This window comes from Hemitrygon akajei, chromosome 3 (genome assembly GCF_048418815.1).
Source record: "Hemitrygon akajei chromosome 3, sHemAka1.3, whole genome shotgun sequence".
Classification (NCBI taxonomy): Eukaryota; Metazoa; Chordata; class Chondrichthyes; order Myliobatiformes; family Dasyatidae; genus Hemitrygon; species Hemitrygon akajei.
The window spans coordinates 90,323,130-90,336,263 of NC_133126.1; the positions used below are offsets into that span (position 1 = coordinate 90,323,130).

At 39.4% G+C, this 13,134-nt stretch overlaps 1 protein-coding gene across 1 annotated transcript in view; it reads left to right on the plus strand.

The window, feature by feature from the left end:
• The window catches only part of ivd (isovaleryl-CoA dehydrogenase), a 105,173-nt gene extending 92,530 nt beyond the window's left edge, over positions 1–12,643 (plus strand). Inside the window, exons 9-12 of the mRNA XM_073040323.1 lie at positions 904–985; positions 4,596–4,700; positions 10,456–10,528; positions 11,034–12,643. Of these exons, the coding sequence (XP_072896424.1) occupies positions 904–985; positions 4,596–4,700; positions 10,456–10,528; positions 11,034–11,167 (394 nt within the window). The 3' untranslated portion in view covers positions 11,168–12,643. The remainder of the gene's footprint in view (positions 1–903; positions 986–4,595; positions 4,701–10,455; positions 10,529–11,033) is intronic.
• The last annotated feature ends 491 nt before the right edge of the window (positions 12,644–13,134 follow it).

Below are 13,134 nucleotides of genomic sequence, written 5' to 3' on the forward strand. Positions count from 1 at the left end.
GAATCCTTAGGCTCAGTGAGAGTGCTGCTCATACAGCTAAGGTTGATGGATACGAGAAATTTTGTTACAGAATTCTTTGGTTTGGAATACATTCCTATCTTTAATGGAGGTGTGAAAAGCCAAGGCCGAAGGCATTTCCCCCTTGAAAATGAGAAGGATATTGAAGTCAGTGTAGATTCCATAGTTCGAATTTGCTGTGCTAGTGGGTACTAGAAACATTGCTGGACTGAAGGAACAGAATTCCGTGACATTGAAATCTGGGAAGGAATGAAGTTGCAGAGAGACATCTGGGCTCAGCTCTGTACAGGTTTCCCCTGCTGTTCAAAGGTAGAGCATTCCTATGAAACCGTTTGTAAACCGAAACGCCATAAAACGAAGGAGCAATTATCATTAATTTATATGGGAAAATTTTTTGAGCATTCCCAGACTCAAAAAATAACCTACCAAATCAAACCAAATAACACATAAAACCTAAAATAACATGAACATATAGTAAAAGCAGGAATGATATGATAAATATACACCACATATAGAGTAGAAATATTGTATGCATGGTGTAGTTTCATTTATCAGACTCCGGAAGACAGCGAGCCAAAATTGATTTGGAGAAAAATAAATCGGCATGTACACGCCTACATCGCACATGCGTACGCACATACACGCATGTGCAAACAACTGCCCGCACAAGACTTCATGGTCATTGTAGTCTTTCTCGGGGTAAATACACGTATAAAGTGGGCATCTTTTTTTCGTAAAAGTGAAAATCCTCTTTGGTTAGTGAAAATAGGTACTAATGTAGGTCCTTCGTAACAGTGAGCTGTCGTAAAGCGAACGTTCGAAAAACGGGGGACACCTGTAATTTAATTTTAATTTTGGTGTGAATTCCTTGTGGTTCACTTGCAGCATCATGCAGGCAGTTCTGGACAATGCCATTCCTTATTTACATGTTCGAGAGGCTTTTGGCAAGAAAATTGGAGAGTTTCAGGTAAGATTCAGCAAGAATCTTAATGTAATGGAATAACAGATTTCCATAGATCTGACTTTATGCAAATTCCTCCATAGATTTTTAAAGCTTTTTCAAGCTGTTAATAAAATGTTTTATGGCATTCCTTAATGACATATACGGTACACATACCACAAGTTTAATAATGGATCACCATCTGGTTTGGGTGGGGGTGGGGCTACTGTACAGGATTGAAATGTTGTAAACTCAGCTCCATCACAGGCACTGGCCTCCCCAGCATCCAGGCCACCTTCAAGGAGCAGTTCGTCAAATAGGTGGCATCTTTAAAGACCCTCATCACCCAGGACATGCCCTCTTTTCATTGCCACCATCAGGGAGGAGGTACAGGAGCCTAAAGACACACACTCAAATTCAAGTTTATCATTCAGCCATGCATGAATATAGCCAAGGTGCAGGACATACACAGCATATCCAAAATAGTGGGCAAAAAAACATAGTCATGCTAAAAAAAACACATATACACTGTATAGCCCAGGACCCTCTAGCGAAATGTCCCATAAATTGATGGTACAATTACCAGCAGAATGCAGGCGCACAAAACCCAGCCTGTTATTCCACTGATTGAACACCAGAGGGCAGCGCCGACAGGAGAGGCCTACCCTCAATGGAGCACGGACACCACACTGCACTGCCTTTAATGTCACCTCACCTGGGCTGCAGCGTCAGGCAAGCCTGCGGCTTGAGGCCTAGTCCTCGCTACATCCGATGCTATGCAACTTCCCTTTGCCTGCCACGCCACCAAAGGAAGCAGGTTTATGGCATCTTACATTTTCAATGTTCAACAATAGCTTGTGATTGCAAGAGAAACATCCAAGACAATCACCTACAGTTACACTCCTGACTTGTGCCAATGCCGTCGAGTAGCAGGCAGCAACACGGTCTGCACACCGACCGACTCCTCTGACACCCTGAGAGGCACCTCTATTCAGGAATAGTTTCTTCTCCTCCGCCATCAGATTTCTGAATGGACATTGAATACGCACACACACACACACTCTTACAGATTTTTACTATTATGTATTGCAATGTACTGCTGCCTCATAACAAATTTCATAACATATGTTCATAATGTTAAATCTGATTCTGATCATGGATAGTGTTAAGGTGATTAATTGAAATGTAAGAATTATAGCAAGTGCATGTAGAGTGATATGATCTGGGTTACTGTAGAAACTAACATTTCTGACTTGTGGAGGAATTGGCTTATGGACAGTTCTCAGGAACAGAACTCTACATTTTCCAGGGACTGTCTGTAAAATTCCTTTCTCTTGTTTTATTCACTGGGATGTGTGTTGTACTAGGAAGACTCCTTTTGACCTTGATTGCCTTGTGCATAGAGAGCATTTTGAAAATCAGATTGATCCACTTGTTAGTTTTAGTGGTGGTTAAGTGCTCTGAATCAGTGCGCTTGATGTTGCAGTATCCAAGTGTGTCTTCGGAAAATCTGTTCTGCAAGTGATGAACCCGATGTTTGGGCTATTTAAGTGCCGGGCCAGCTGGATTGAATATCGGCTCGAAATGTTGACTGCTCCTTTCAATGGATGCTGCCCGACCTGCTGAGTTCATCCAGCTAGTTTGTATGTGTTATTTGACCACAGCATCTGCAGTATACTTTGTGTTTACTTTTGGATTGAATAGATGGTGTCGGGACCAGAGTGAGGGTCAGGGCAGTTGTGCTCGCTGCTTTGTGGCATTTGCTCTGCTCTGCGCTGCACTGAGGTTGAGGCTGTGGTCCGCTCTGGCTGTTCCAGGCTTTGTGTCTGAGGACTCACTTTTGTTCCAAATGCTGTTTGCTTATTTTATTGTTTGTATGATTTATTTTTTTCTCTCTCTCTGCACATTAGGTGTTTGTCTATATGGGTTCTTTGGGCTTCTTTGTTTTGTAGCTGCATGTAAGGAGACGAATCTCAAGTTTGTATAATGTATACATACTTTGATAATAAATGTACTTTGAATCTTAGAATAAACAATGGCCTTGGTAGGAATGTTGGCAATGCAATAAGCTCTTAGTTTCCACTGCAACAGAGCTGTTAGCATTGGGGGGGGGGGGTGTACATTCTACAGTGGGGGGGAAACATGATGATAGGAATGGAGAGTAAATTGCTCAAACTCAGGCTACATCCACACTACGCCGGATAAATCTATAACCAAAGCTTTTTCTCTTTGTTTTTACCCTTCGTCCACACTAAAACAGTGTTTTCGTCCCCCGAAACTGGAGCTTTTCAGAAATGCTTTCCAGGGTGGGTATTTTTGAAAACGTTGCTCGGGCAGATCAGTGTGGACGGAGTAACTGGAGACTTTTGAAAACACTATCAGACGGCAGTGCGCTATTTCATTGTTTTCTTGAACATAACCTAACAATTCAAGAACAGACGACAATGAGACTGAAGCCAGAAGAGTTAGAAATGTACTCACCAAATCATTTTAACCCATAACTTACTGAATAAATAAGTGTACTTACTTTGTCCTGTTCTCTGTCCTTGCTCGTATGAAGGTGGTTTACCTATTTATGCAAGTACTTCTCTGACAATAGATGTCTAACAGCCTAATGTAACATTGTATGGAAATACAAGATAACACTGATGCAGACATGTTTTATACATTTAACTTAATAAATAAAGTTATCAAGTTATCTATCTATCTATCTATTGATTGCTTGCTTGCTTGCTTGCTTTATTAATGCAACAGAGTTAGTCAGATTTTCAATGTTCGTCGTCAGCCGGGTCAATCTGTCCGTGAACTCCCCGTCGGTTGCCTCCTTTTGCTCCAGTATTTGTTTTTTTTTTAGTTTTATGTTCTCCTGTGTGAGAGCTAACAGTGGTCCGTCGTTTTAAGTTTTTCTAGTCTGTAACTACACAAACACGCACTTTTGGCGAGATTCGACATCAAACATGTGGCTTGTTTTCAGTGGATGTGTCCTGTGCATGCGCAGAAGGAGGAGATTCGCCAAAATATCCATTTCAGTGTGGATAGAGATATTTTCAAAAATGCGTAGTGTGGACGCCTGTCGTTTTTACGTGAAACCAGTGTTTTCAAAATTATCCGGTCTAGTGTGGATGTAGCCTCAGTTCGGACTGTGTAAACCTCTGCATTTCCTTCCTTTGTCAAATCTCTTTTAAGGAAGCTCTTGTTTGGCTCAAGTAACATTTCTTTTACAAACCTTGGTGTTAATTTCATTGTGATAATGTTCTTGTGAAATACCTAGGGATGTTCTGCTAAAGAAGTGCTAAGTGAACTATCTCAGGCTGCTAATGCAGGAGTGTGTTAAATGAGCCATCAACTTAAAAGGGACAGTTCCAGATTTCCAGATTACCTTTAACATGGTAAACCTAGCATTTGGTTACTGACTCCTGTTTGATAGGCGTAAATTTTTGGTGAGTCTGTCCATTTTGGTTGTTCCTATCCGGAAGTATTTTTCCTTGCATTGCTGAGGTAGTTATTGCAAGCTCACTACCTCAGTTTCTGTCAGTTCTTCCCACAGTTGAGTTGCAGTGAATTTCACTGAAATGAGTTATTCATTTTAATTATTTCTAATAATAATGTGTGTGTGTCACTGTTTCCTTTCCTGCAGCTTTTACAAGGCAAGATGGCTGACATGTACACGCGTCTAAGTGCATGCAGACAGTATGTGTACAACGTGGCAAGAGCCTGTGACCTGGGCCACATGAGTGCAAAGGTGAGGCTACAGTCAGCTCTGCAGTCTGTTTCTATCAACTGATAGAAAAGCAACCTCATTTTCAATAAACACCCGCTAACTTTGCTGCTAAGTTAACAAATTTCATGTCACATGCTGGTGATAATAAACCTGATTCTGATTCTAAATTAATCTCTCTAAACAGTTTGCACAAATTCTTGATATTAGTTGTTATCTCTTGGATCATTTCAGACAAGTCATTTGACGATTTCTTCAACTAACTGCTTCTGCTGGAAATGAGTTGGAATAATATTAATCTGATGTCCAGTAAAATTCAGTTTTAATTCACTTTAAATTTACAGTCTGAGCCACTGGAAAAGGGAAAGGGGGACATTCTCAGTATGTTAATCTTCTTGAGCAATGCACAAAAAGCTGGAGGAACTTGGTGGGTTAGGCAGCAGCTGTGAAGGAAAATGAACCTACCTGACCTCCCGAGTTCCTCCAGATTCTTGTACATTGCTCCAGATTGCCAGCATTATACTTTCTTTTGTCTCCATCTTATTCATCTCCATTTTAAATTCAAGTATATTGTTGGGGAATTACTGAGCATTTGTTTTGAATCTAACAATACCATATCAGATGGGGGGTTGGGTATTGCCGATCTGTTGTCCAAAATTTATTGACACTTGTCTTAACCCAAAGAAACACCACTGACTTTGTTTTCTCATACTCGGTGTGGATCTGATGGAATTATTACCTCCACCAACTCCTTACTGAGCCTCTAATGGTTTTAGAACATAGATTAGTACAGCACGTTACAGGCCCTTTGGCCCACAATGTTATGCTGACCCTCAAACCCTGCCTCACATATAACCCCCCCACCTTAAATTCCTCCATATACCTGTCTAGTAGTCTCTTAAACTTCACTAATGTGTCTGCCCCCACCACTGACTCAGTCAGTGCATTCCACGCACCAACCACTCTCTGAGTGAAAAACCTTCCTGTAATATCCCCCTTGAACTTCCCTCCCCTTACCCTAAAGCCATGTCCTCTTCTACTGAGCAGTGGTGCCCTGGGGAAGAGGCGCTGGCTGTCCACTCTGTCTATTTCTCTTAATATCTTGTACACCTCTATTATGTCTCCTCTTATCCTTCTTCTCTCCAAAGAGTAAAGCCCTAGCTCCCTTAATCTCTGATCATAATCCATACTCTCTAAACCAGACAGCATCCTGGTAAATCTCCTCTGTACCCTTTCCAATGCTTCCACATCCTTCCTATAGTGAGGCAACCAGAACTGTACACAGTACTCCAAGTGTGACCTAATTAGAGTTTTATAGAGCTGCATCATTACATCGTGTCTCTTAAACTCTATCCCTCGACTTATGAAAGCTCACATCCCATAAACTTTCTGAACTACCCTATCTACCTGTGAGGCAACTTTCAGGGATCTGGGGACATGTACCCCCAGATCCCTCTGCTCCTCCACACTACCAAGTATCCTGCCAACTATCCAGTTTTAAATTACAAACTAGTCAGATTGCAATATGAAAATATAGAATGTGGTTTTGGTACTGGAAGCACATGGTAAAATAAGCCAAAATCAGCATGGTTTCCTTATGGGGGGATGGGGAGCGAGAAATCTAATCTGACAAACCTGCTGGAATTTGTTAAGGTAGTAACAAGCAGGACAGGCAAAGGAAACTTTGAGGATGTTGTTTATTTGGATTTTCAGTAAGCCTTTGACTTAGGCTGTTAAACATGGTGGGAGCCCAGCATTTGATGGCTCTAGGCTTGTACTCATTGTCATTTTGAAGAATGAAGCGAGGAACTCATAAAATTCTACAAAGTATTGAAAGCCCTGGATAGAATGGCTGTTTTCAGTAGTGGGAGAGTCTAGAAACAGAGGACAAAGCCTCAAGAGTGAAAAGGCCTGCCTTTAGAACTAAGATAAGGAGGAATTTCTTTAGCCAGAGAGTGGTGAATCCCTGGAATACCACAGACCACTGTGGAGGCCAAGTAATTGGATATATTTAAAGCAGAGACTGATAGGTTTTTGATTAGTAAGCTTGCCGGATAACGGGAAGAAGGCAGGAAAATGGAGTGGAAAGAGAAAAATAAATCGGCCATAATCAAGAGGTGGAGCAGACTCCATGGGCGCGAATGGCCTAATTCTTCTCCGGTATCTTATATTGTACTGCCCATAATTTAAAGCTGTTTTGCCAGGTTTATTCAGGCCTTCAACATAGTGTGACAATGAAATATTGCGTAGGGGCAGGTGGAGGTAGTTTTGACTAAGGAATACCTGAAACTGAAGAATTCCCGAGTGTTTAAAGAAACCTGAGGAAGGAGTTCCTACATAGCATTTTGAAACTTGTTTCAAAGCTACAGAGCAAAACACAGATAGCATTTTTTTCTGCTATTTTTGCCCTCAACTGGACAACCAGTGTCAAAGTTTACAAGTCAGGAGGTATAATAGCCCATTACGTCTTAAGTAATCCAACACTCGTGTCACTGCTCTTCTACCTTTGATTTTCCTTTAATGGATGAAGTGATCTCTCTTTTTGCCAGTCTGTGTCAAAGCTTTTCATGCGGACCAGCCCTCAGGGGAAAGAAGTTAGGAGAAAGTTTTTTACTAGGCACTGTTAACAAAATTGAAGGCAACTTGGAAAGGCTTCCAGAAAGCAGAGGAAATAGTATTAAATCATCCTGTTCGTTGTTTTAAAAGCCTTGCATTCATAGTGCAAGAGGGCAGTGGGAAATCAGATGGAAAGAGAGTTGCAGGTGTGTGAAATAGCACTTCTAAACGTTTGCTTCTTTCATCTAAAATAATAGTGCTTCTTTTTCATCTTGCAAGTAAAATCTGTGTGACTCTATTCCATGTTTATCTCTGCCTCTTACCGTCCAGTGCCTCTGTTCCTTCCTTTGTATGGTTTCCAGACAATGTAGTAAAGATGTAATACAGGTTGAATGCCCCTAATCCGAAAACTTTCAAAATCCAACATTTTTTTGAGCACTGACATGATGTCACAAATGGACAAAATTCCACAAGGTGCTAGGAAGTTTCCCAGGTGATGTGCAGGTGTCTGCACACCACAGCCAGTTCTGAGAAGTGACCTCACATGTAGTGAACAGAAGTTAATGAAAAATAGAAAAACACTGCATAAAGTGAAAAAATAATTGTGTATTGAAAGGTGGATTTGTCAGCGTCTGAGTGAACATATGTCACTGAACGGTATGTTAATCATGAAACAAGCAAAGATCTATCACGATAAACTGAAAATTGGACGTAACTGTGAATAATCAGCAGGCTGCTTGCAGAAGTTTAAGAAAAAGACACTGCGTTAAATTTTTAAATATTTGTGGTGATAAATCATCTGCTGATCACGAAGCAGCAGAGAAATTCATTGAGTTTGCCAAGATTGTTGCTGATGAAAATCCAACAACAGAACAAGTCTACAATCTGATTGTTTTTATACCTTATATAAAACATTAAAAAAGTAAAATACCAATACAGTGTGCTGTAACCTTTTAATCTAAACAAGGCATTGTAGGTGGAGATTGAAAGCCTGCTGTTTGTTGTTGTTCAACAGCTGACTCAGGTATTCTCTCCTGATGCTGCTGTGCTGGTTTTGTTACCCTGCACACATTATAGTTTCATTATATTAATGGTATGGAATCATTTTTACCGTTAAGTACATGTGTGATGGGTAAGTGTAAGGCAAAAACTGCTTGCCAGTTAGCACATAAGTTCAGAGTTGGAAATGATGGTGATCCTAAGCTACTTCATTATATATTCCAAAATCCGGCATTTGGGATGAGAAGTATTCAACCTGTTCTATGTAGAGTGCAGTTAATTATGATTGGTAGTTAAGTTTAATCACTCAGCATCTCTCTGTCCTGTTTGTTTGAAAGACGGGAAACGTTTTTATACATCAGTTACCCTTCTGATTACTTCGACCTCATGTTGTCTTTGTCAGTGCTTATCAATCAGAAAGCATCACTGAAATGAGTTCTCTGGCTGCTGCCACATAGCTGTTGTAGGAGCTTGCTATAGCTAATGGGCTGACAATTTTCCAACATGACAGTCATGTTCAAAACTACACCATAGATTGTAAAGTGCTCTGTGATGCCTCAAGTTCCTGAAAAGTATTCCTGTCATTCTTCAACTTAAGAAAGGGATGTTTTCTTGGAAAGCATTTCAGGATGTATAGTTGAAGTCAGAAGTTTACATACACTTTAGCCACTCGGTTTTTCACAATTCCTGGCATTTAATCCTAGAAAACATTCCCTGTCTTAGGTCAGTTAGGATCACTACTTTATTTTAAGAATGTGAAATGTCAGAATAATAGTAGATAGAATGATTTATTTCAGCTTTTATTTCTTTCATCACATTCTCAGTGGGTTAGAAGTTTACATACAATTTGTTAGTATTTGGTAGCATTGCCTTTAAATTGTTTAACTTGGGTCAAACATTTTGGTTAGCCTTCCACAAGCTTCTCACAATAATTTGCTGGAATTTTGTTCCATTCCTCCAGACAGAACTGGTGTAACTGAGTCAGGTTTGTAGGCCTCCTTGGTTGCACACACTTTTTCAGTTCTGCCCACAAATTTTCTATCAGATTGAGGTCAGGGCTTTGTGATGGCCACTCCAATACTTTGACTTTGTTGTTCTTAAGCAATTTTGCCACAACTTTGGAGGTATGCTTGGAGTCATTGTCCATTTGGAAGACACATTTGCGACCGAGCTTTAACTTCCTGGCTGATGTCTTGAGATGTTGCTTCAATATATCCACATAATTTTCCTTCCTCATGATGCCATCTATTTTGTGAAGTGCACCAGTCCCTCCTGCAGCAAAGCACCCCCACAACATGATGCTCCCTTCCCCATGCTTCACGGTTGGGATGGTGTTCTTCAGTTTGCAAGCCTCACCCTTTTTCCTCCAAACATAACGATGGTCATTATGGCCAAACAGTTCAATTTTTGTTTCATCAGACCAGAGGACGTTTCTCCAAAAGGTAAGATCTTTGTCCCCATGTGCACTTGCAAACTGTAGTCTGGCTTTTTTATGGCAGTTTTGGAGCAGTGGCTTCTTCCTTGCTGAGCAGCCTTTCAGGTTATGTCCATATGGGACTCGTTTTACTGTGGATATAGATACTTGTCTACCTGACCCACTGGAATTGTGATATAGTCAATTAAAAGTGAAATAATCTGTCTGTAAACAGTTGTTGGAAAAATTACTTGTTTTATGCACAAAGTAGTTGTCCTCAACGTCTTGCCAAAACTATAGTTTGCTAATATGAAATCTGTGGAGTGGTTGAACAATGAGTTTTAATGACTTCAACCTAAGTGTATGTAAACTTCTGACTTCAACTGTATATTGTGTACATTTCTCTGACATTAAATGTACACTTGAAACCTTGAAATCTAATCTAAGATTTGTGTACACAATCCATGGCGGATGTATTACAGATTTAATACGTCTATCATGGATATTTTAATACAGTAATTTTTAAGGACGCAAAATGGTATTCCATTTATTATAGTGAGAAACAGATTTGTAAATTGAAGACATATACCCCAAAGAATCAGCGGCATTATCACACAAATTCATAAATTAAACTTATGTAATAGAGTAATTAATACAAGTGGGTTTTTTTGTTGCATTGTTTAGACTTGGGAAGACATTAAAAGCTTGGTTGGGACAATTGCAAGGTGTTGACTAAGACTGGACAGTTAAAATCCTGGATTTTAAACACTGGGAACACAGGATCTCATTTATATCTGCTTTCTTTTACAGGATTGTGCAGGTGTAATTCTTTATGCTGCAGAGTCAGCAACCCAAGTGGCCTTGGATGGAATCCAGTGTTTGGGTATGTGTTCTCTAAACAATAACTCTCTGGGGGAGAAAGCAAAGCCTAAACGATTAGGAAGCCAACATAAATGGAAAGATGGGAAACAATAATTGGAAACCAGAAAGCATTTGGCATGCAGTCCTTCAGAAATCAGGAACTGAGTATAGGAGCTGGAATGTTAATTTTCCATTAAATACTACTCATTCTTCTAAGCTGCAAATCAAGTTTACTCAATCTCTTCTCATCCATTAGGAAATTAGGTGGAATTTTCTTGGCCACTCTTACAGCTACACATTTCTATTTTTCATTTTTAGTTCAAATTGAATTCAAATTCCAAAGGATTTCAGTTCTCTTGTTTACTGATAATGAATTCTGAAATATTATGAATGGTCTTCTCTTCCAATGTTAGTCTTTAGTTTTGCACTTTTGGACATTATGGTACTATTAGAATCTATTCAGTGTAGTCTTTGCTAGTTGGGTCTAATCTGTTCATCCTTTTTTTTTGTTGTGTTTGGACTTGCAGGTGGCAATGGTTACATCAATGACTATCCCATGGGCCGTTTTCTGCGGGATGCTAAGTTGTATGAAATAGGAGCTGGAACCAGTGAAGTCAGGAGGCTCATCATCGGCAGAGCATTCAATGCTATTTACAAATAACCCATTCTCCTAGCATCCCACCAAGATCAAACCTGGCCATGTGCCTCCTCCTCCCACAAATTAGTACTTTATTCTGGCAATATCTCATATCAACTTTTTAAGGCATATATGCATTATATTTTGAAGTGCCTTGGTTTCTGTTGAGACATTCTTCTATCCTAGAGAAATATCAGCTGCAAAGTAAAATCATGAATGTTGACTTTAATTAAATGTGAAATATTCTACTGAAGTATCAGGAAGGAAAGGTGCTACGGTTAGCACAGCAGAAGAAGATGACCCATACGATACTAACTTGGCATTACTATTCAGGTCTGTTGGTTTAATCTACTAGGTGGTGTATTATTGTTAATGTGGAGAAAAATGGCATATTAAAATATCTCCATAGTGCTACATGTTAAATAGGAGAGCTGGCTGCATTATTTGTTGCTGTGTACATATTCTGTACTTGTTCAGTGGTGGATCAGATTATATATGTAAATATAATTGCTGTTGTTGGGAAAGCTATAATGTAAATCATTGGCAGATTAACTTTCTTAAATAGTAATTAAGATGCAGACTGTCCTGGTCAGCAACCTCTCGATGAAAACTATAAATTCTAATGGAGCTCTCATAGCGTTACACAGACCCAGAAGATGCACTCACGCAGGTTGTACTGATGCAGCGGTTTGCATTATTTTACTGTAACAAGGAATGTGTATTTTAAAGATACAGCATCCCAATACCTCTTGGGTTTAATTGCTTTTCAGTGAGACTGTCTAGAGCAGGGGTTCCCAAACTTTTTAATGCCAAGGACCCCGACCATTAGCCGAGATGTCCGTGAACTCCAGGTTAGGAATCACTGAGGAACGGTAATGGTAAGTTTTCTATTGCTGAAAAGATCCATTCTTTACATTTTGTAATATACGAGTCATGTCCCATGTAACAAGCTGTAAAACCTGTTTTTTCACTTTCAAAATGTCGGTGCCACTTGAACAATGACTTCTGGGGGGTATCTATGATGTATAGTGCAATAAGATGAACTTGAAATATCACTTAATTATTAAGTAGAACATGATGTCATTGAACAAGAATTCTTTTCTTACACTACTGAACTGGTTACAAATATAGATAATCCTCCTTAGCTGTCATATGTTGTTCAAATCTTTCTACTACACTGACCTGTTCATACTGGGAAATTCATTCTCGGTGAGATAACGTGCTCATGTGCACAAAGGATTTTGTGCAGAGTTACCAACTCTGTTTGGACATATTCCTGCATATTTCATCAGATGAGCTGCTCTCTTCCCTGTTACTGATTTCCCAAAACTCTCAATATTACTGTAGTGTTTTTTCCCCTATCAGTTGGGAAATGAAGAAACTCATTGTCCAGTGATTGGATGTTTCTTGACACTTCAAGAACTTTTTGTTTCTAGATCCAAGTTTGTATTCATTAATGAATAAAGTGTTAACTGAAGGTGTTGCAAACACTTTGAGCTACTCTTATGACTTTTCTCTGTGTTTGCTTACCTGAAAATGAATCTTCATTACCAAACCAGGAGAATTTTGAATATTCATATTGTAAGTTTGATCAAATTATTGTAATCAATTACAAAAGGCAGATTGTGAAAATGGTCTGCCAGTTAAATCTTTGTATAATTTTGGCATTCTAGACTCTCAGTTTGACGTTGAAAGATTTGCAGTTCTAAATCACAGCTGCTATGGGGTTACAGAAGCTTCTTACAGACTTTTGCCGAAAGTTGTTCCATCCAATTATAGCTAAATGAAGCAGAGGATTGAAGATGGTAGCTGACAAAGTGTTCATTTGGGTTGGAAAAGTACACATATTGTGTAGTAAAATTGCCTCAATGGACAATTTACCTTAATACATTTAAACAAGAGCTTGTATATCTACTGCATAGTAAACCTAATAAAATGCCCAAGCTTCTTTACTGGCATTTTTTAATGACACCATACTATATAAGAGAATA